This window comes from Pectinophora gossypiella, chromosome 3, assembly GCF_024362695.1.
Source record: "Pectinophora gossypiella chromosome 3, ilPecGoss1.1, whole genome shotgun sequence".
NCBI classification, from domain to species: Eukaryota; Metazoa; Arthropoda; class Insecta; order Lepidoptera; family Gelechiidae; genus Pectinophora; species Pectinophora gossypiella.
The window spans coordinates 4,212,085-4,236,289 of NC_065406.1; the positions used below are offsets into that span (position 1 = coordinate 4,212,085).

At 42.4% G+C, this 24,205-nt stretch overlaps 1 protein-coding gene across 5 annotated transcripts in view; it reads right to left on the reverse strand.

The window, feature by feature from the left end:
* The window catches only part of LOC126379655 (E3 ubiquitin-protein ligase UBR4), a 75,290-nt gene that overhangs the window by 9,510 nt on the left and 41,575 nt on the right, over positions 1-24,205 (reverse strand). For 4 of the 5 annotated variants that reach the window (XM_050028490.1, XM_050028482.1, XM_050028506.1 and 1 more), the window contains exons 48-78: positions 23,720-23,964; positions 23,182-23,329; positions 22,752-22,913; positions 22,141-22,306; positions 21,713-21,858; positions 18,513-18,578; positions 18,179-18,354; positions 17,761-18,034; positions 12,247-12,435; positions 11,840-11,938; positions 11,368-11,527; positions 10,946-11,108; positions 10,584-10,769; positions 10,068-10,187; positions 9,834-9,937; positions 9,486-9,630; positions 6,352-6,543; positions 5,946-6,120; positions 5,391-5,625; positions 4,813-5,032; positions 4,166-4,359; positions 3,837-3,943; positions 3,295-3,455; positions 2,848-2,988; positions 2,545-2,645; positions 2,356-2,465; positions 1,891-2,012; positions 1,413-1,673; positions 847-996; positions 559-640; positions 339-476 (exon numbers count right to left, since the gene is read on the reverse strand). In XM_050028490.1, coding sequence (XP_049884447.1) covers positions 339-476; positions 559-640; positions 847-996; positions 1,413-1,673; positions 1,891-2,012; positions 2,356-2,465; positions 2,545-2,645; positions 2,848-2,988; positions 3,295-3,455; positions 3,837-3,943; positions 4,166-4,359; positions 4,813-5,032; positions 5,391-5,625; positions 5,946-6,120; positions 6,352-6,543; positions 9,486-9,630; positions 9,834-9,937; positions 10,068-10,187; positions 10,584-10,769; positions 10,946-11,108; positions 11,368-11,527; positions 11,840-11,938; positions 12,247-12,435; positions 17,761-18,034; positions 18,179-18,354; positions 18,513-18,578; positions 21,713-21,858; positions 22,141-22,306; positions 22,752-22,913; positions 23,182-23,329; positions 23,720-23,964 — 4,938 coding nt within the window. The remainder of the gene's footprint in view (positions 1-338; positions 477-558; positions 641-846; positions 997-1,412; positions 1,674-1,890; positions 2,013-2,355; positions 2,466-2,544; positions 2,646-2,847; positions 2,989-3,294; positions 3,456-3,836; positions 3,944-4,165; positions 4,360-4,812; positions 5,033-5,390; positions 5,626-5,945; positions 6,121-6,351; positions 6,544-9,485; positions 9,631-9,833; positions 9,938-10,067; positions 10,188-10,583; positions 10,770-10,945; positions 11,109-11,367; positions 11,528-11,839; positions 11,939-12,246; positions 12,436-17,760; positions 18,035-18,178; positions 18,355-18,512; positions 18,579-21,712; positions 21,859-22,140; positions 22,307-22,751; positions 22,914-23,181; positions 23,330-23,719; positions 23,965-24,205) is intronic. The other variant, XM_050028497.1, reaches the window with a different exon arrangement.

A 24,205-nucleotide genomic window follows, 5' to 3' on the forward strand; every position in this document is an offset into this window, starting at 1 on the left:
TTTAGAAACCAACCAACAAAGTAACTGTAAAAAATGGTTTTTACAGTTACTTTGTTGGTTGGTTGGTTGGTCGAGGAAAACGAAAATATATTCAAATTTAAACAAAGATATTATGAAATAATAAATTAACCTAAAATAAACATAAACAGGCTCCTCCAAATAGCCGTCCAGGAATTGTTGACTGCGTAGTATGTGCAGACTTAAGGCAGCTACTTTCGTCCTGCCTCCTTTTAGACGCACCGTAAACTGGGTGCCTTGGGAGCGGGAAGCCATAAATAAACGTTTCCAAAATGTTGAAACAAAATGAGCCAGCAAGTTTTTACTTGTTGTGTATTTACCTTGAGCCAGGTCGGAGGTGAGAGTGGTTTCCTCTAGACGGTGGAGTTGTTCGATCTCTTTAGTCATCAAGTCTGCAATCTGTTGCAGAACGCCACGCAGCGCCAGGAATTGCTTCCACGGTGCTTCCGAAGCCAAGCCTAACAAGTACAATAACTTAAATTATAGAAAAAAAAACTTACAGATAAGTAACGATCTTGAAATGTTATGCATTGTTCTTACTTTGATAAAGTTGCAAAAACTGCTCGCTGGCTTCACCCGCCGCTCCTACTTCGGGCAGGAAGCTCGTCAGCAAGATGAGTACCTGGACAACAAATACAAGTGTTAAAAAACAAATACAACTAGCTTTGATGAGTTGTAAACCTGTAACTAAAGATATAAATCCTGGAACCCCGGTCCTTTTTTTTATTATTACAGGTTGCAAATATTTTTTTGTTAAATTACTGTCTAGCGACGAAAGGGATCTTGAGCGTAAGGTATGTATGTTTGTTTGTCTACGATAATACTCACAGCCTTGGTCCGTTCGTAGGAGTCGCAGAGGGAGCGCACCATCTGGCAGGCGGTGTCGCGGGCGATGCGCGAGCTGGGGTCGAACATGACGGGCCGTAGCCAGCCGCCGTCTTCCAGTGCTAGCGGACGCATCCCGTGTGACAACATGGTCTGTTGAACACATTGTATTTTAATAAAAGATAGAGAGCAAGCTTGAAGTCACTGTGGTTCTGATTCTGCTTATCCAACGGGAAGCGCCGGTTCGAACCCCGGTACTGGATTGCACCAATGAGTTTTTAATTTATATTAAGAGCAGTTTTTACTAACACAGTTGGCTCGACCATTATAGACGGCGATACGACTCACCTTTCGCGGCGATCTAACAGAAAGCACGGTGAGGTGGGGACCATCTTACGATGGAAGTACCTCTACTACCCCCATTGGGATATTGTCGTAAGCTTATTTTATGTTATTCTAAGTTATTTTAAGATTGTGAGCATCGTATGAGGAATAAAGCATGTGTTTATAGATTATCTTTACAAAGGGATGTAAAACCTTTAATACTCCTATCACTAAAAACCACTCACCCTCTCTCGCCATTTGGCAGAGTACTTGAAAGCGAGGTGCCTATCTCGGGGCGCGATCTCTGCGGCTCCAGGCGGCAACGGTTGCCGCATGGGGGCGAGACGCCGCCATGAACCGTGAGGCACCCGTCCGGCCAACCACGCTGCTAGGTCCACCACCACGTTGCCCGTGGGGGACGATACTGCGCTCACCGCGTGGATCAGTTGCACTTGCTGCGCTTGGACCAGTGTTGGTGGTGGTGGAGTCACTGGGGTTGTTGATTCCTGTTGGGAAATAGTATTGGATATTCAGTATTTAATATTGCGCAAGTTGAACAAATAGGCCACGTCGTCACTGGCACGGTGCTGTGGAAAGGAATCGCGCCTGTTTACGGAGACAGGATCTTGCCAGCGCTAATATGGTCAAGCTCTTAATCAAGAATAAGATATTGATTTCGATCTGTATACTTTTGATGGACTGGTTGTGTTCATAGTGTTATACCTTGTTGTCCTTGGATTGTTCAGAGTCGGTGGAGGGCACAGGCGCGGGCGGTACAGGCGCCATCAGCTGCTGCATGTAACGCAGGCACGGCAGCGCCACTTGCTGCAGCGCGAATTGGTGCGCTACACATACAACAAGTTATTTTAATAGCAATTTCAAGTATCGCATACTTTTATCAGTCTGTTCATACTGTAAAGGAGAAATTGTGGTCCAACGCAAACCGACATGAAATAACAAGAAATAGTACGTTCTCCTCTAAAACAGAGTCATCTTGTAGACTTACACTGTTGTCCTTATTCATCTTGTCTAAATGGCAAAACGTATCCTTTGGATGAATAGTTTAGTGGGACGATTCGCCGAGATTGCATTGTTTCACTGCAAATTCGATAATCTACCATACCGTAACATTTTATGGACAACATTTGGATTATCAAGAACTCCTTATATACAATAAATATAACTTACAGTTCGGGGACGAGGTATTAATGCCCGGTATGCCTGCCAAAGCTTCCGCCTTTAGAATCGCATGCGCAGCCGGTGGTATTCCGGCCACTTCCGTTAGTTGAGGACAACACCTGTACATGCAAGTAATCAATTTTACCACTGTATTCTTTAAAGTGAAAAGTTAATTACTTAAAACTTACACAAACTTACCAAACCCAAAGCTTAACAATGCAGCGTAGCCTAGACTCCCAGCATTCTACAGAGTCTTGTACTTTGACCAGAGATCCAAGTAGCAGCACTAGAGGACGAACCTATAGAGAAACGACAGAATTAATCTTAGAAATCATGAAGACACATTTTGTAATAAAAAAAAACGATAGTAACGTTCAATTTTAAATCGTTTAACGCAACATTAGTTTTGCATTAGGCGCGATTTCTAAGAAGATCGTAACGTACGTCCAAAGACGCTATATCATTTTTCTCCTAATCTTAAAGTATATAAAATTTAGTTACCGAGTTGTTATGGTCCTGCGAGGCGGCGTGGCCCATGAGCGAGAGCGTGATGCGCTGTGTGAGCAGCGTGCACAGCTGCTCGGTGGCCGGCAGGTTGTCGCGCGTCACCAGGCAGATCAGCGCGCGGACCTCCTCCTGACACTTACAATATACAACCACATCGGTCACCACACCCGTGCCAACGGGAGAAGTGACAACTCGTACACAAAGCACAGACAAAGTATGAGTATTATGTTTTGGTACACAAGAATGCGTGAGTACTGATATCAATCTACCACTTAAATATCATTATTTGTTGTTGATGTTGATTTAAATAAAAAGACTTGGAATTTGCGAATTGCTGGTCCAAGCCATGTAGTTCTATACGAATCGACATCTGCTCTGATTTCCATGCAGTGGTCGCGTAACTTTAGGTAAAATCTGGCAAAACTTGACCTATAAACGTACCTGTGGTGTGCCGCGATGCAAGTTGTGTTGCACGAGTTCTTGTACAAGGCCGAACCGGCAGAGGCGCGTGCGGTGCTCGGGTTGCGAGGCCAGCGCGCGCAGCAGCGTCAGGCAGTGCTCAGCGCACGCTAGAGAGCAGCCGTAGCAGCCACCGCCTGATTCTGGGCAAATAACTCTTACTTCAAGCCCGTGAAACACCACTCATCACAAAGGAAACGATGAAGCGGGAAGATGCGTAGCAGTTGACAGGCCTCTTCGCCTGATCTAGATGAATACATTCGCACAATTCCATACACAAAATGTACCACAAGTGTGTATGGAGGACCCAAGACAGTGTGGATGGATTGTGTGAAGAAGATGTATGAGAAAGGTGTGACCACTGAGACGACGTCTGACAGTGAATGGAAGAGGAATACATGCCCACTTAGAGTGGAATAGGGGCAGGAGGATGATGATAATGTGCGGTACAAACTCTTTACAGTCTCCAGAAGTATAAGTTGCCACTAAAACTAAATTTCCTACCTTTTAAAGAAATAACTTACCTTTACTAAGATCACTATCATAGTTTTGCACAAGTCCCGCGTATACGGGCAACGTATCTCCTTTGAGTTGTTCGCTCTGTGATCTGTCGTACGCAACCAGTTCTTTCCTGTTTATGAAATAAGAACGAAAATTGTAATTATCTTGTCGTCGCATACGCATACATACTCTTAGATAAAGATTTTCGATACGAAAACAAAGATGTACAAAAAACAAACGAATGCATGTATTTTCCGGTAATAGCAATACGCAGTCAGAATGGGTGTCGACTACCTACTCATAAAAGGGTAACGGGAATTTTCCTGGACAACCATTGGAACTAGTAACATACCTGCAGGCGAGCACCTTCTGTATGATCTTGGAGAGATCCTCGAAGTGTCCCTTGCTGTCAACGCAGTACTTGTGCGCAAGCGTCTGTATGACGCGATTGATCTGCGCGCCACTGAACGACGTGTTGCTCGCGTTGCTGTTCTCGTCGCCCGCGCGCCCCTCCAGACGGTGCTCGCTTATCTTGTGCAGCAGGGACTGAGGAAAAACCAAGATCACAATCAAGTTAAATATAGGCGAAGCTAAATACTCCAGACTGTTTCCCTTCATTACAGTCTTGGAATCGCTGTCAATCGTATGTTTACAAAACTTCAACTATAACACTGGCATGTAAGTTCTTTTCAGTTTCCATCATAAAATCATCGTATTATTTATTCCTACACAATATCATACATACATAAACTCACGGCCGTAATCCCTAACGGGGTGGGCAGAGCCACAAGTAATCAAAGATAACTTGCAGCCACTGTTGTCCTACACAATAAACAAAAACATTTTTTCCTAAAGGTTACCTGGAAGACATTGGTGCATGAGCAAAAACACCGCCTGTTGTACATTTCGTTTTTTTTTTAGTATTTTCTGTAACTTGTGTTCTTTATGCTAAATAAAGTATATTTATCTTATATTAATAAACATTTTATCAAATCTCACCTCAAGCACAGGCTTGTTGGCGACGAGTTGTCGGTACACCCTGTCAGCCTTGTCCAGCAGCGCGCCTATAGTCTGCACCATCTTCTTGCGCTCCTCATCGTTCTCTATCGTGTCCACTGCGCAGCACGGACGCGCTGTTAGCGTGTAGTCGAACTTCGCGTACTTGCAGAAGCCGCACGCGTGGCACAGGAATGGGTCTTTCTCGTCGTAGTTTATAGCGCTGAGGGATAAATGTTTGTATAAGTATTATTATAATGAACGGATCGGACGAAAAGTTGATTTTATTTAATTTTTATTAATAAAATATCTAACAGCAGTGTTATCTAAATTACATGGTGAAAGTGTAGTTTCAAAATAGTTACCCTGGTTGAAACTATGTAACAGTTTTGAAGAATTAGAGGGTTAAAAAGGCAATTCATCTAAGAAAGCAATATTGCTATTTGACATTTGTTGACATCGCGCATTATTATATGCGCAAATGTCATATTGCATTATTGCTTTTTAGATGAATTGCTTTGATGTGGCTTTTTAACCCCGTACAATTTTTGTTTTTTGCTGGAAGCGTATATGTTACTGACCGACACTTGTGGCACTGGAACACGTTCTCGCCGCAGTTGGCGCAGACGCCGGGGTTGGCGGGCACGGACTGCGAGCAGCGCGGACACTGCAGCGACTCGCCCGTGGCCTGCTGGTTTTCGTAGAAGTCCGCGTACTCCATCATCAGGTTGCACGCCACGATCGGCAGCGGGAAGTCAACGCGAACTTCCGATTGGCCGGATTGAAGTTGCACGCGCTTAGCTTTGTGCCACATGCCTGAAATAATACCGAGTTAGAAGGTATTCCTGGATCTTACTTATCTAACCTAACTCAAATATCATTTGGCAGCTCAAATATTTTCCACAAACATATCAAGGCATCAAAGATTAGTTAAATATTGTAAGTTTTGATTTTTAAGAAATTCGTTAATATGATTCGACCATTTTTCCAAAATTGTACACTTTCTTTTGGATACGTCATATGCGTCTTTTGCCGGCTGAATAACTCTGATACGGCATGATTATAAGCAGGATTTTCGTCAAAAGTATAAGGAATTAAGGATGAGTAAATGAACAATAAAGGCAGGTGGATCTCACCAGGTCTGTTCTTGAGCTCCTGCACGGCCTGGACGGTGCGGTTGTTGTAGTAGAAGTTGATGGTGCGCACCATCTTGCTGCGCTTGATGTCACCGATTCGCAGGCTGATGCGGCTGATCATGTGGCTGCTCACCAGCTTCACTATTTGAGTTGTTGTCGTGAACTTCGAGTCGATCTGGAGGGTTAATGTTCAGTGATTTATTAAGATTAGATTTTGCCCTCTTCGGTTGAGGGGTAGTATGCGCCCAGCAGGGAGACGTATATAGGTTGTTTTTGAATGTTATGTTGGATTTTAAATAAAAAATGTATAACATGTTGTTATAACATGACAAAACAACCCTATCCAGGATTTCTAATTCAAGGTCTACTGTAAGGTAGACTGCATTGTTTTTAAACAGAATCATACCTTGATAGTAGGCAGCTTGATGGTCGCCATAGGCACCTCGGGGTTGTTGCAGACGAGACAAGGCTCGGACTCCAGGTAGTACCCGTCTAGCTCCACATACGCGCTTAGAGCCGCGTACAGCGCCGCGTTGCCGTGAGACGAGAGAAGTTGGTTCTGGTTGCGAAGGAGTTCCACTGCGCTGCCAACGTACTTCTATGGGGGAGATTAGTAATGGTGAGTTCAGAATTTTGAAAAGTCGATTATGGACTTCACAATTCCACATGATAATAACAACAAAGAATCCCCAGTATTTCTTACAAGAAAAAACAAAACAGATTACAAGTATATCGAACGTAACAAGCGTAAATTATGTCTTTATACATTTTTGCCCCCTTTTGGATCTCAAGGAATGTTAAAATTTAACGTTTCTGTACATATGCTACAAAAACAGTCAAAATTAGATTAGAATACCTATTCTACATTTTTGTATCTCTGAAGTCAAAGCCACATTAGTGGATATTAAGGTGATTCGTTTTCCATACAAAAGTTGATGCAGTGCTACAGGAAAACGGATAGAGGAATATTGTTATAAAACCGATAAATAGTAATATTTTGGTGTATTATTTTCGCAAACTAACAAAAATTTAGGGTCCGAATACGAGAAGTACCATATTTCAGACCCCTCAATTTTGATCAATTCTACATTTGTAGTGGTGCAGATTACAGTGTATTTGCTGAGCGTGTAGAGGTGTCAATGTTAGTTTGTGTGCGTGATAGTTTTTTTTTCTAAAGGCTTTGACTACTTGACAAGTGTAATAGAATGTCAGTGACAATTTATAAAGAGATTTTGTATGAAGAGAATAAATATAAATAAAAAACTAAAAATACTACAATCTGAGAAAAGGAATATTGGAAAAATATTTTTGTAATAACGTATCTTATTTAAACATTTTTAAATAATGGGTAAATACCGTGTTTTAAAAGAGGACATATATTATAATAAAAAATCAATACATAAAATGAAATGGCTGTATGGGCATAGTTCCTTTTGCCTTACCCTTCGGGGAAAACCAAATCAAAAAAGAAGTTGTTGCATTTGCCGGCCTAAATAGTAGTCATTTATAATTAATTGTTTTTCCATCCAACATAAAGATTTATTTATATTCTCTTTGCCGCGGACTTTTTGGTGGGACCGGGAACGGGAAGGTTGCTTTCTTCATTGAATAATCTAAATAATCAATACGAAGTGGTGTTTTGTGGTTAATGATCACATTAGTCGGAAAACATTCCCGATAGTATTATTAAATCGGAATATTCAATAAACAAAGTGTACACCTATCTATTTTCGCTATGCGCCAACAAGCCGCTTACTTCGTTTGGGGTTCGGAGTAGGAGTCTGCTCCGAGGGTGGGGGCTTAGGTTTCATCATTTCATTAATCATCATCAAGAAAAAAAAACACAAGACATGGCTGTATGTTCATAGTTCCCTTTGCCTTGCCCTTTGGGAAAAAAAATAAGATAAATTTTGAAATTCTTATGTATAATAAACAAACATCACAGACATCATGACAGATCTAAAACTAAATAAAATCTTTTTTCTTTTTTCTATTTGACTTATTTATGAATTTTAATCAAGAAAACGTGATAATAAGTTCGACAGCAACCAGTTCAGGTCCCCGAAACAGCCCATTTCAGGCCGCGTATATATGGAAATACTACTTCAATACGTCCCAGCCTCGTCTTTTTTTAACGTCCTCGTTATAAAAAGACGTCCTAACCTGAACTAACTAACCTAACAATAAACACCACGCGTAAATATATGTCCAGAAATGCGCTGTGAGTCGTCTGGACTGGGCGCGAAAACAACATAGAATTCGATTAGGTGCTAAGTGTCCCGCATGCTATCACCAGCTGTCACTGACATACGTATGAAGTCCCGCGGATTTTATTGGAACTAAATGACAAGTCATAATAATTATATGCGGATACTGCGACATCAGCGCCGTGCTTGCGGGACGTCCTGAAGCGCTATTACATCTTTCAAACGCGATGCGACAAAGTTTGAACCTACGCAATTTAGGAAAAATCTACCTTATTATTACTGTACTGTGATCGTTATTTGTAAAATCATACAATACATATACACAATTCTTTATACACAATATAATTATTATGACATATTGTGGACTTTTCGGTATACCTACAAAAAAGGAACAATTCAACCATACGTTGTTTTGTTATATCTCAATGGGCTCAGGCAGCGTTTTCGCCGAAAGCTCCAAGTCGGCTATATTTGTAACGATAATTATGTTTGACATTCATCATCATTTTTGAACCATTTTATACAAAAAAATACTTGTATAAATTATAAACCCTAAAGCACGCCCATGAATCACTCTACTCATTGGTGAAAACCGTATGAAAATCCGTTCAGTAGTTTTTTAGTTAGCCGCATGTTCACTGATGCGATTAATGCCTGTTAGAATTTTACAAAATAAAAAATACGGAAATTACGGAAGGTACTTTAGTGCAAAGTAAATTATTGTATACTTAATTATACTATTATTGGTAAAAGTGATACTTTTTGAAAATTCCGTAACAAATAGACGGGTTCGCCAAATTCAATTGTAAAAAAAAAATACAAAAAGTAAAAACAATTTAAACATGCAGTTGGGTTTGAACCGTGAACCTTAAGAATGGCGGCTACTGCTTTACCAAATGCGCCATTTAGAAGTTAGAAGTAGACTTCAAATTATGCATCTCTTTTAATAGCTAACCTAGTTCGCATGTGTGTGTGACAGCTTCGTGTTTGTACACAAATTGAAATGACACCAACTTTTGATGCAATGTTTCAATATGATATCTTCAGTAAATACTTCAAAATTGTAGCTTAACTTAAAGATAATGTATGTAAGATTTCGCCACTTAACATTTCACTGGGTCAGAACTCAACACTAAACGAATAAATGGAAAAAAATACGAAAACTGCAGAAGTAACGCCATCTACTGACGCAGCGTTACCTAGCTGACTGAAACACATCACCTTAATGCTACGGAGCGAATACGCTTTCCGGTTGTTGACGTATAAGTGTACAAAATTCGTTTGGAACATACCCTCTGAAAAAGTAAGATCGTATTTTCAGTAGCCAACTTACCTCAGTGTCAATATCAGGAGTCTTGAGTGTGAAGTATCCGAGCAGGTCGACGAACTGCGCCGCCTTGCGTCCGTACTGCGGCAAAGTCGGCCAGATACCCCACAGCAGCGACACTAGAGATGCTTGGTCGGACTGAGACGAGTTACTGCAATATATGACAATCATTTGCCAAAGTGTTGAGTGGAACATAAAATGCTGAAGTATGTCCGTTTTAATATAACTGCTTCATTGGACTTTTTTATTGGGCACAAACTTTATTATCTTTCTTCAACTTAAGTTTAACCTTCTGCAGTTCAAACGGACTACTATACAAGCAGAAGATCACAACTTTATTGAACATGTACTCACTTGTAAATAGCCAGAAGCAATGCGTGGGCTTGCCACCTTACTGCGGTCGAGTTAGTCTCCAACAGGAACGCTTTCACGAACATTCTCAGCTCATCTTGTGGAACCTGTGAAAGTATATCGTGTAGAGGAATAAGCTTACAGACAAGGGCCTATTCTAGTACGTTGATTAGTCTCAAAATAGGAATGAAGGGAAACAGATTAGTAACAGTGAATACGCGAGTAATATGAACATACCTGTTTGAGTATCTGCTGCACGAGTTGCGGCACCTTCGCCTCCTGGAACTTGGAGCCATCGGACACGTACGCGTCGCTGTCCGCGCTGCGCTCGCGTTCCGGCCACTCCGACTGCGGTTGCTGTACATACAAATTGCACGTCACAAATCAAATGCCAAACATCAAAAATATTAACGATTGATGATGGTAGGACAAAACAAAGGAAATGATGACGCTAGATATAATTATATTGCGAGTCGTTTACAGTGCGTCGTGCGCTCACATCCACATCAGGGACTGCTTCAGTAGGCAAGTTTCCAACTAGTCAAATCAGTTACTTTTTACTAAATGTCAAAATACGAAATGACTATGAAATTTGTACGAAAACGCACGCTGTGACGTCATAGAAAAACGTGATAAAATGTCATTTTATTTATAAATAAGTTAAATAGAAAAAAGATAATGTTTTTCGATAGTTTTAGCCTACACAATCCAATCACTGGGTAATATAGATTAAGATAGATCCTTGTATTTGACCTTGTTGTCCTGCCTGTGCGTGTGCGGCGCGCAGAGCGCGCACTGCAGCAGCTGCAGCACGGTGGGCGCCACGTGCGGGTGCAGCCGCCGCGCGACCCGCACCAGCCACGCCAGCGCCTCGCGGCGCTCAGACACGCACGTGTGCTGCCAGTTGCCTGTGCGCGCGCTCACTATCTCCGCGCATGCCTGGTGAACGATTACATTTAGTTTATTATTTGTAAATAAGCTGATAACACCCGTGTACAACTATCTGATTTCTTTTAGAACTGTTTTAAATATACTAGCCAAATATCATTTACAACACCGGACCTATAAAAATGCTTAACGAAAAAGTCAAAACATAAAAGTCAAATAGTTTATACCTTAAGATGATCCATAAGTTGCACAAGCTTGTCATAAGCAGGGTCGGTAGTCAACAGCGCACGCGCCGCATTGAGATGGGTGTCCAGTGCGTGCACATCACGTAGTTGACGGTAACGCTCGCGGGTACCGCACAGCAGGAGGAGCAATTTACGAACTTGTTTCCTAAAAAATGAGAGACATAAATGTGATCTTTTCTTATCTATTTAAAAGCTGGATAAAAAACTAGGAGAGTCATAAGCCTTTAAATCCAATTGAAGATATTTGTAAAGTTATTTTGCAATGATTTCGTAGTCACAGCGCCGAGAGTAGTGTTATACGTTGCTTTTAATGCGTAACTCTTCAAAGTATGCATAATCGAATCCAATCAAAATGTCTTCGTACTACTTACTCTAACTGTACGTATAGCAAATGACTTGCTTACCTGAGCGGCGTCTGCTGGTTCATCATGTACTCGCACAGCAATGTGCGCCAGCGCGCGTCGAAGTGCGCCGGGTCGCAGTGCTTGTGTATCTGACAGGGGAGGCGTAATGCCATCTCCATAAGTAGCTGCGGGTAGTTGTCGAACACGTCTAGCGCGTGACCTGGGAGGACATGGTGAGTTTAGTATACTAGCTCTGACGGGACAGACTCATGGTGAGTTTTCAATGAAGCGGAGACGAGCGGAATTGACCAGTCATAAAGTGGGAGAACGAGAGAGAATTCGCTCTTTTGCTTTCGCTTCGCGGTGATGGGTTCATTTTTGCACATTTCCTTTTCTCTACTTTCCGCTTTGGTGGAAATCCAATCTAAGGTTACACGGTTAATGATTTCAAAGTAGACCACCTGTTAAGGTACATGGGACTGGCTTACAGCGTTGAGTATTTACAAACGATGTATGTATACATTACACTTACTCTTGACATACTCCTTAACGAAGAACGGTTGCATGTCAGGCAGCGGCTGCGGTGGCTGAGGTTTCAGTAGTTGCTGTCCAGGCGGTGTGGTGCCGGCATCTGAAAATAAGTTCACCGTTGTACTCGTACTTGTTAACTCTATTGCCTTTTCAGATTCGTACTAGTTCGTACAGCGCAAGGCGACTCGAGCTATAACCACACTAATAGCAAAAGTGCTTATTGAATAATAAAAACATAAAACATAAACTGCCTATATACGTCCCACTGCTGGGCACAGGCCTCCCCTCAATCAACCGGAGGGGGTATGGAGCATACTCCACCACGCTGCTCCACTGCGGGTTGGTATATGTAATTTTGGCGGAGACTTTCTCTCCCCTGTTTACACTAAAAGATAATAGCACACGTACTGTTGGACTTCTCCTTCCAATACGGCAGCAGAGCTGAGAGCACCCGGAAGCAGTGTTGCGGCGCGCCGGCCCGCACCAGCGCGGCGGCCGCCAGGCGGGACACGTGCGCGGCGCACGCGGCGCCCGACACCTCGGCGCGCGGCGGCTGGCCGCCGGACGCGGTCGTCTTCCAGCGGGCCATCAGCACGCCTGGGAGGAAGGTAACATTTACTTATTAATTATTATTAAGCTCCCTGTGCCTTACTCCAAGTCTATTGACAATTGAGAGAGAGGCGACATCTTTCGAGACAAAAGCGAACTTCTTACCCCACGTAGCCATACTTTCCATCTCCTAACACATTTTCAACCACGTGAATATAGCCAACCAGCAGCCAGCAAATGCGGATTGCGCCAACTTCGCTCCAAATATCAGGCGACGTCGCGCGAGTCCGCCATTTTCCACATTGGCTTTTCGTTTTTCGAACAGCGCGGACGTAAACTCTTACAGTTTTTTAAATATCGAATACATTTTTCGTTATATTCTTTATAAAATTTTCAAGTAAATATTTTGTTACAAAATTTTAAAAGTCGCGTTAAAAGTTTATTTTTGCGTAATTTTTGACGTGATGGATCCCCCACGTGGCGGAAGCGAATACGACGAGTCATCGCGGTCTTCATCTTCGAGCAGCGGCCGTCGAGGGCGGAAACGATCTCGCAGCCGCCGGAGACAGCACCACCGACGCCATCGATCATCAAAATCTCGGCTAAGTAGACTCGAATATGCTTTTGAAAAAATTAGCAAGGAGGTGTCTGAAATGCATGCTCACTTTATTTCGAATAGGGAGTCGCACGATGGTGACGCTGTTCCGGGTATCGTTTCGAGTGACCTTGAGAGCACGTGCTCGAGAGTTGAACAGGGCGTCGTCACGGGAGAACAAAGCGTAGGAAAAAATATTGAACTAAAATTTGAAACTACCCTCAAAAATGAGACTACCCGTTCTTCGGAAGCTCATTTAGAGTTATTAAATAAATTGCAACATTTTGACTCCCCTGACTGGCATCAAGTCCGTTTCTCGGATGCGCAAAAACTGTACAATTCTACACCAGGTTTTGTTGAACTCGAAAGTAATGACTTAATCAAATCTTTCGACCGTACTCGTGCCCTACAAATTTCAGAGCGGTCCATCGCCGCTATAACCCACGCGCTCATTATTCAATACGACTCCTTAAAGGAAGGGCTAAATATGTTGGTTTCTTGGTTAAATGATCAGGCTGAAATCACTGCGGACGCTATCTGCGATAAAATAAATGAAATCTTTACTAACGAAGAATCTACCTATTTAAAGGTCAATTTACATATCCTTCAGATGATTTGCGGCCGACGTGCCGATATTATTCAGCAACGGCGCGACGCTATTCTCACTTGTGTTCCAAACTTGTTCACACGGGAGTCTTTACGAAAAATTCCCCCCACAAATGAACATTTGTTCAATGAGGTGCAGCTCTCCGAGCTCATCTCCAAACATGGAGGCCTATTCAAGGTCTTCTCTCACCCGAAGTCTACGCAAGGCTCTACCAAACGCCCCCTTCCTGCGCAAGGAGGGAGTGCAACACGCAAACCTACGGCCCCCGTGCGCAACGGAGGAGGCCTCGGCCCTGCCCCCAGTACTTCCATACCTGCGCAAGGGAGGAAGCGGCAGGGGGAGAGTGCATTTCGCTCGCAAGCGAAGCGTGCAAAGCAATCGCTCTCCCGCAAGTCTCATCGGTACTCTGGCAGAAGGGACGATTGACAGTTCACATCAGACTTTTCAAGCCGGCCAAATCAAACATCGGCTAGACGTTTGGAGGAGATTAGGAGCACCCCAGTACATATTAAACATAATTCAGGGTTATCGAATTCCTTTCCTTATAAAGCCCCCGTTAGTTCACCCGTCTCGCATACCTCAAAAACTTCACACCAAGTTGTCACGAGATATGTTAATTCAAATAAATCTCTTAATAGATCAGGGCGTATTGGAAAGAGCTCGCGTTTCTCCGAGCTTCATTTCCAACATGTTTCTAGTGAAAAAGAAAGGAATCGAAATGTCATATCGCCCAGTGTTCAATTTAAAATGTCTGAACAAGTTCGTACATGTTACCAAATTTCGTCTAGTGAACATGTACAGGGTGCCCGATTTCCTCCAACCTCAAGATTGGCTTACAAAAATCGACCTTTCGAATGCCTACTTCCACTTACCAATTTTGAACTCCCATCGACCTTTCTTAAGGCTAATGTTTGCGGAAAAGCTGTATCAAATGACATGTCTACCTTTCGGTCTCGCAACAGCGCCAAAGGTATTTGCCAGTCTAACGAATTGGATAGCCCAAATGCTTCGAGAACAAGGGGTGAGGATTATAGTCTATTTAGACGACTTTTTAATTGCAAACCAGTCGAAGGAGACGCTACAGGACCATACCAATCTGGTTGTTCGGACCCTACAGGATCTGGGTTGGGCAGTGAATTTCCAAAAGTCCATTTTGAATCCACAAAAATCCATCGAGTACCTGGGAATAAAGTGGGATACTTGGCTGAACCGCAAGGAGCTTCCCCGGGACAAGTTAGTCGGTGTGAAAGGCAAGACAGAGAAGATGCTTCGCTCAAAGGCTGTGTCTCTGAAAGCAGTACAGAGTATTCTTGGTTTATGGAATTTTTCCAGCTTTGTAGTCCCAAGAGGACGCCTAAATGCGCGGGCGTTATTAAAATTATTGCATCGAATGACTCTTTTAAATCTCAGAGTGATAAAATTACCTTTCAGTGCTTGTCAAAATCTAGAATGGTGGCTTCTCAATCACAGAACCTCTTCACAAATTCACTTCCCACCTCCAAACTTTTACTTGGCCACGGATTCGTCGAGTCAAGGTTGGGGCGCGCAGCTCAACACGGAAACTTTATCAGGAAGGTGGTCGAAGGAAGAAACGTCTTTTCACGGCAATATTTTAGAGATGTTAGCGATTGTACGGGTTTTACAGCTGAAAGGGGCGATGATGCAGAACTCAAGTCTACTTGTACAAAGCGACAACCGAACTGTTGTAGCTTACCTGCGCAACGAAGGCGGCACGAAGTCGGAGTCCCTTCTCGATGTCACTTACAAGGTTCTAGGCGAACTAGATCGTTATCATATTCATATGACTGTGTATCACATTCCAGGTCGTTACAATTACGTAGCCGATCGACTTTCGAGAGCAGATTCGACCTCAGAATGGCATCTTTTGAGCCCCTTAACCTCCGAGGTTTTTCGTCTTTGGGGCGTACCCCAGGTAGACCTCTTTGCGTCCCGAAGGGCACATGTAGTTCCGTCGTACGTGACGTTAGAAATAGCGGATCCGAAAGCTCTTTTCATAAACGCTTTCAGTCGGATATGGGTATACAGGTTAGCATGGATATTTCCGCCCCCATGTCTAATTCCGAAGGTGTTAGCACATTTGAACCAGGCGATAGGCAAATACATAATAGTTGCTCCCCGTTGGGAAAAGGTGTTCTGGAGAGCGGATCTCCAAGCTCGTTCGCTGCAACTTCCACTGCTAATTCACAACCTAGACCAAGTACTGATAGATACAAAAACGAACTGTCCTCCGCCACAGGTGACCCAGTTACATTTAGAAGTGTGGTTGATACAGGGTGGTCGTCACTATTAAGTGCATGGAATCGGGAACAAGTAGAACTTCTCGATCGGAGTTGGAGAAAGTCGACTATAGGTTCCTACAAGCCCGCTTGGCAGAGATGGTGTAAATGGTCTAGAGAAAATAATGTGAGTGTCGATAATCCTTCTCCTCAGGATTTGGCTCGTTTTCTAACAGATTTGTTTTTGAAAGTGAATTTATCTTACAGCTCGATCTGCCTCCATAAATCTGTAGTTTCCACTTTTTGTAAACCAGTAGCAGGTGATCCACTTAGCTCACATGTCATAGTTAGACAAACTTTGAAAGGAATAGCTTTGCAACAACCACCAAAACACAAGCCACCTGTATGGGATGTAAATACTCTGGCCTCTTACCTAGCAATGCATGACCCATGTAGCGATTCTTTATTTGAGGTGTCGAAGCGAACAGCTATATTACTTTTGTTGTGCTCCGGTCGACGGATTCACGACTTGACTCTTTTACGAATGGATCGTAATAGTTTGATTTTTGAAGAAGATTCTATCGTTTTATGGCCAGAATACGGCTCGAAGACGGACTCTAAGTCGTATAGGCAATCTGGTTGGCGCTTACTTAAATGTGAGTCTAATCCAAATATTTGTCCCGTCCTATGGGTTAGGAAATTACTGGCTTGTACTTCATCTCGTCGAGAAGACATTAAAAGTTTATTTGTTAGTGTATGTGGTCCACCAAAACCGGCTTCCCGTTCTATCATAGGTGGATGGATCAGAAGGGCTTTGCAGGACGCAGGGATTCACTGTAGCCCAGGAAGCGTGCGGTCAGCGGTCGCTTCTTCTATTTGGCTAGATAACACTCCCATTGATCAGATTCTAGCCAGAGGTAATTGGCAATCGGCCGGTACCTTTCATAAGTATTATAAAAAAGAAGTTACCACATCGACTTCTCGTGGTTCTTCTCATTCTCTATCTAATTTATTTCAAGTAGTTTAGTTTGATTCTTTTTGATTTCTTTATATAAATACTTGCTTTTTATATTATAAAATATTTTGTGTTCTCCTGATTTCTTAGTGAATACTGACCGTTGTGTTATAATTTGTGATTTAACAAATTGATATTGATTGATCCAGCAGCCGATACCAAACACTTCTCAATTGTCAATAGACTTGGAGTAAGGCACAGGGAGCTTAATATACCAATTTTACCTACCAATAAAATTGTTATTAAGCGTACTTCCCTTACTCCAAGTCTATTTGTATAGCTGTCTGCTGTGCACCTAATTACAATTTCTTTTCAGTATGTAATAGGTTTGTTGTAAGCCGACGTGATCGTACTTGCATACATATTTATCACGATCGGGTCGGTAACAAGCCAATTGATTCGCAATGAGGAAAATGGCGGACTCGCGCGACGTCGCCTGATATTTGGAGCGAAGTTGGCGCAATCCGCATTTGCTGGCTGCTGGTTGGCTATATTCACGTGGTTGAAAATGTGTTAGGAGATGGAAAGTATGGCTACGTGGGGTAAGAAGTTCGCTTTTGTCTCGAAAGATGTCGCCTCTCTCTCAATTGTCAATAGACTTGGAGTAAGGGAAGTACGCTTAATAACAATTTTATTGGTAGGTAAAATTGGTATATTTAAGCATTAAGTTGCAATGAGACACCATGATGACCAAACCGGATCCTCTTGAGTCCGGTTTCCGCTCAATTCGATTCAGGAAAAGAACTTTTGCAAATTTTCTGGGGTCCAAATGATTCTCCAGAGTGTTTCTCAGATGTGCAGTGGAGCACGGTGAGGGAATATGTTTCATACACTCTCCAATATATAGGAGGGGGGGACTTTACCAAACAGTGCTTATGTAAAGCAGCACTAGCTGTTACAACTCTAAGTGTATACTCACTGAGCAGGCGCATGATGACCAGCTGCAGCTCGCGGCGGTTAGTGCGCTCGTGTACGGGCGGCGCCACCAGCGCGGGCGCAGCATCTAACTCCGACACTAACAACTCCAGTCTTGCTATGGCCAGCTGCAGGTCTCTTCTATCCGCGGTATTCTCTGCGTTGTTCTCTGTGCGAACGATGTCTAACTCTGCGACTAGAACTTCCAGAAGTCGGTCAAGCACCGTGCGGTCTGCTTCTACACTCGAATCTAGGTCGCCTGCTAACATAAGTACTACCTGCAAATAAATAAATCAATGTTATTTCAGAATGATCCTCAATTATAAAATGGACGAGGATCCCTTCGATACAATTTTGCCCAACACTTTTGGGGCAAAAATAAATATTTCGTAAATAACATACATATAAATAAGAGACTTTACCTGTACGAATGGTATAGCGCGTACTCCAGGCAGCGAGCGAAGGTTAGGCAACGCGTCAAGCGCAGCAGAGAGCAGGGAAAGTCTCAAGGCATGCAGTTTACGGGCTTCGTTCTCCGCTTCGACGGCGCGAGATGTCGACGCTACAGGCTGCGGTGTGGTTGTTGACGGGCCGCTCGCTGTGTTAAACAAGATATTACACTAATATGAATACGTATAGCAATAACTTTGAATACAATTATTCCAAGCTAAACTTTTTCATTTCGATCCTTACTAAGAGAAATTCAAGATCGATTTTCGTTTGAATATTCTAGAAATTTCAAGAGCGTATACTAACATGGCACAGCAACAGGTGCTACGACGACGTTGGAGGCCGGCATTGTACCCGTGGACACCATCTCACCTACGACATAAAAAGAACATGAATAATATATGAACCCAAAATATATATCGGGTTTTTATCCAAAAACCGAAAGATACCATATGCCTTTTGAATATCCTGATCAGCATTGAAGCTAATGTTTCATAGTTCCAATAAAACTTAAAAAGTGGCATGTGGTTATTGGCAATGTGGTCAAACCCTACGACGTCAAAAAGAGTGCAGTTCAATGTAGTACGTTGACGTGGATTAAGGTGATGCATTTCAGTCAGCTAGGTAACGCTGCGTCAGCAGATGGCGTTACTTCTGCAGTTTTCGTATTTTTTTCCATTTATTCGTTTAGTGTTGAGTTCTGACCCAGTGAAATGTTAGGTGGCGAAATCTTACATACATTATCTTTAAGTTAAGCTACAATTTTAAAGTATTTACTGCAGATATCATATTAAAACATTGCATCAAAAGTTGGTGTCATTTCAATTTGTGTACAAACACGAAGCTGTCACACACACATGCGAACTAGGTTAGCTATTAAAAGAGATGCATAATTTGAAGTCTACTTCTAACTTCTAAATGGCGCATTTGGTAAAGCAGTCGCCGCCATTCTTAAGTTTCACGGTTCAAACCCAAGTGCATGTTTTAATTGTTTTTACTTTTTGTATTTTTTTTTACAATTGAATTTGGCGAACCCGTCTATTTGTTACGGAATTTTCAAAAAGTATCACTTTTACCAATAATATTATAATTATACAATAATGTACTTTGCACTAAAGTACCTTCCGTAATTTCCGTATTTTTTATTTTGTAAATTTCTAACAGGCATTAATCGCATCAGTGAACATGCGGCTAACTAAAAAACTACTGAACCGATTTTCATACGGTTTTCACCAATGAGTAGAGTGATTCATGGGCGTGCTTTAGGGTATATAATTTATACAAGTATTTTTTTTTTTGTATAAAATGGTTCAAAAATGATGATGAATGTCAAACATAATTATCGTTACAAATATAGCCGACTTGGAGCTTTCGGCGAAAACGCTGCCTGAGCCCATTGAGATATAACAAAACAATGTATGATTGAATTGTTCCTTTTTTGTAGGTCTACCGAAAAGTCCACAATATGTCATAATAATTATATTGTGTATAAAGAATTGTGTATATGTATTGTATGATTTTACAAATAACGATCACAGTACAGTAATAATAAGGTAGATTTTTCCTAAATTGCGTCGGTTCAAACTTTGACGCATCGCGTTTGAAAGATGTAATAGCGCTTCAGGACGTCCCGCAAGCACGGCGCTGATGTCGCAGTATCCGCATATAATTATTATGACTTGTCATTTAGTTCCAATAAAATCCGCGGGACTTCATACGTATGTCAGTGACAGCTGGTTATAGCATGCGGGACACTTAGCAGCTAATCGAATTCTATGTTGTTTTCGCGCCCAGTCCAGACGACTTGCAGCGCATTTCTGGACTTATATTTACGCGTGGTGTTTATTGTTAGGTTAGTTAGTTCAGGTTAGGACGTCTTTTTTTAACGAGGACGTTAAAAAAGACGAGGCTGGGACGTATTGAAGTAGTATTTCCATATATACGCGGCCTGAAATGGGCTGTTTCGGGGACCTGAACTGGTTGCTGTCGAACTTATTATCACGTTTTCTTGATTAAAATTCATAAATAAGTCAAATAGAAAAAAGATTTTCGTTAGTTTTAGATCTGTCATGATGTCTGTGATGTTTGTTTATTATACATAAGAATTTGAAAATTTATCTTATTTTTTTTCCCAAAGGGCAAGGCAAAGGGAACTATGCCCATACAGCCATGTCTTGTGTTTTTTTTTCTTGATGATGATTAATGAAATGATGAAACCTAAGCCCCCACACAGACTCCTACTCCGAACCCCAAACGAAGTAAGCGGCTTGTTGGCGCAAAGCGAAAATAGATAGGTACACTTTGTTTATTGAATATTCCGATTTAATTTTATTTATTTATTTATTTATTTCACTCACAACAACTATCTTTACAGGATAACCTAATGCGACAGAGTTGGGGACTTATTGATACATATTTAAAATTAATCATTAATTATTTTTAACTAGCACAATATACGATTTCCTTAATTAAGTATAACAGATCACACTCATTGCTATTTTTGCGAATTCACTCTTGGAACACGAAAACAGATCCACTCTCCCGGCTATCTCGTTTACTGTGCGCAAGGTTCGAACAAATGGGTCTAATAATACTATCGGGAATGTTTTCCGACTAACTTAATGTGATCATTAACCACAAAACACCACTTCGTATTGATTATTTAGATTATTCAATGAAGAAAGCAACCTTCCCATTCCCGGTCCCACCAAAAAGTCCGCGGCAAAGAGAATATAAATAAATCTGTATGTTGGATGGAAAAACAATTAATTATAAATGACTACTATTTAGGCCGGCAAATGCAACAACTTTTTTTTTGATTTGGTTTTCCCCGAAGGGTAAGGCAAAATGAACTATGCCCATACAGCCATTTCATTTTATGTATTGATTTTTTATTATAATATATGTCCTCTTTTAAAACACGGTACTTACCCATTATTTAAAAATATTTAAATAATATGCGTTAAAACAAAAATATTTTTCGAATATTCCTTTTCTCAGATTGTAGTATTTTTAGTTTTTATTTATTCATACAAAATCTCTTTATAAATTGTCACTGACATTCTTATTACACTTGTCAAGTAGTCAAAGCCTTTAGAGAAAAAAAACTATCACGCACACAAACTAACATTGACACCACTACACGCTCAGCAAATACACTGTAATCTGCACCACTACAAATGTAGAATTGATCAAAATTGAGGGTCTGAAATATGGTACTTCTCGTATTCGGATCCAAAATTTTTGTTAGTTTGCGAAAATAATACACCAAAATATTACTATTTATCGGTTTTATAACAATATTCCTCTATCCGTTTTCCTGTAGCACTGCATCAACTTTTGTATGGAAAACGAATCACCTTAACTATGTATATCGACTGCAATGTTTCTCGAGAACGTATGTCACTGAGGCAGTCAATGCCCGACCGTTGTGCTGAGCAGACTTGTGGTGGCGTATTGACAAGCCAGGGTGCATAAATGATGATATTACGCTGAATCTTACTCACCATAGGCGCTGCTGCGTCCGGATACGCCGCCAATGCTGTCCGCGCCGGAACCGCCGCTCTCCGAGCCCGCGGAGCCGGGCGGCTCGGCCGGTGACGTGCGTAGCGTACTGCCGTCTGTGGCCGCCGTGCTGCCCTCGTCGTCAGACCTACACGGAAATGTACACATTGAAAACAGACTAAGTCATTTTCGTCTCACGTTCTTCTGAAAAGCAATGGTATCCGCAACTGTTATGGAGTATGGATTTTACTACAGCCATTACAACTCTTCGAGAAACACTTCCAACCCTTGATGTTATCGAACTTCGGGCTCTGCAGGATGAGGCGCTTAACTCAAGAGCCACTGACTCTTCCTCCGCTATCCAGGCTCTACAGCTTCAGTAGTGTCACTGCAATGCTAGCTGTATGTATGTATGTAAGTGGTTGTGTACCCGGGCGGCGAGGCGGTGGCGTCGCTGAAGCCGGGCGCGGGGGGCGGCGGTGCGGAGGGCGCGGGCGGCGCGCGGCGCGGCTGCTCCTGCAGAGACAGCGCAATAGCCAGCTCAACCATCGTCTCGTCGTCCGCGTCTGGCGGGATGTCCAAAAGTGCTTCCAGACCTGACAACACAAAAAAAATCAGTTGAAGTCTGAAGTTTTTCAAGTATGCGCAGTTCGTTGAGCGTTGTGCATAGCATCAAGCCTGTACCCCCGAAAAGGTAGGCAGAGGTGTATAGTATACACTCCTCACCAACTACCACCAAATGATACATATTCCAATTGGGGTGTTGTTTGATACATATTTCAATCTAGAAGTACAACCATCGCAAGATGAACTAAGTACCTATACCTCACCGAGCTTTCTGTTACACCAACTTCTTGTCAATTATCTACGATCCACACACGAATTAGAACTTATTAAGACAAATTTGTTTAGAGTCCGAGCAGGGATTCGAACCACTACGATGTCAGTCACGCGTACACCGAACAGGGTTCTCACGGATTATTAGAGCATTGTACACTGTTCTTAAATCTTTTTTTGTGGAATATTATAACATGAACCAACCTCCATCGGGCGCCAGTAACACCATAGGCTCAAGTGGGTCGTCGACGTCCATGTACTGGTTCTCTTGCTGCTCGTCCCTGTTGGCGCTGAGGTCCGACTCTGAGACCACAGCTTCTGTGATCGAGCTCGTCGGCTGAGCTGTAGTCACTGACGATCCTGCGCCTGCACATGCGATGATAAATTATAGTGTAGTGTCGTTGATATTGGTCAAGAAATAACCTGGATACCCTGGTCGAATTTAAGTAATAAAATCAAAAAGAAAGTAGTATTAGCTTCAGCGTAGACGTTTAACGTTTACCTAACCTGAAGATTTGACAGGTCCGGTTTATCATCACGTGTAGTTTTAATGTACACGTTACAAGGAATACATTTTATATCACTGTAATGTCAGCTTTACTGGATAAATAGAGGTATATTAATGTTGTTTTACCTGGTGTGTTTGGCGGTGATGGTATGTAGACGCGTCGCTTCTTGACTCGCGGCCGCAAGACTCTCATCAGAGCAGCTTTGGCGCCAAAACTGATGCTCTGATCCTCCGCCAGGAGCAACGACAGGTAGATTTGGTTGCCGAAGTCGATCTGTGTATATGAAAAAAATAAACATGACTTCCATAACTCTACGGGAATTCAATGCTACTGGTCACATTTGGAGACTTAGGGTTGAACCACATCTCTCAGCACCCCATAGCACTTTCTGACCGCACGCGGCAGTACCGACGAGGCGATAGCGTGCGGTCGCTCCCTCTTGCTCAGCCTTCCTTTATATGCTGGAAAATAGGCCCATACATTCTCCCAGCATTGATCTGGCTTAGACCTCTACGCAGTATTGAAGCGCGGGTACGGCATTTGACAGTACTCTTCACCCCATTATATACTATTCCAAGTCTAATTTCTACACAACCGCGTCCGTTCAGCTCTAGCCCCTCTTTGTTTACTGTGGAAGAATGATAAAGATAGATTTATACTTACAGTATCAGGGTCAGAGTGCAACTGGAAGGCATGTACAGTGTCGGCTAGGGCATGTAACGTATGCTCCGCGTGTCTGAGCCCGTACTGCAGTATGCCAGGCGCGCCGCCCGTGGTAACGCGCACGCCTGCCAGGCGCCATAGCACGCCCGTCAGTAACGCGCATAAGTGGGAACCGACTTCGTCTGATGATTGTTGTTGTTGGGGATCCTCGCCGTAGTTACCCTTCCAGTAAATCGACCAGTCACCTAACAAGGAAAATAATAGTATTAAATCCTAAGACCGAACGTTGTTTAACTATTATCTGAAAATGTCGGCCTTAGCAGGTTTAAGTAATCACTACTATAGAGTCCAATGTTTTAAATAGACTAAGATAAATATTCCATGAAAATAGTTTTGTTTTACGTGATTTCTTGTACCGCCTCCGGTAGATTGAGGGGAGACTTATGCCCAGCAGCAGGACGTATATAGGCTGTTGTGTGCCCCGGA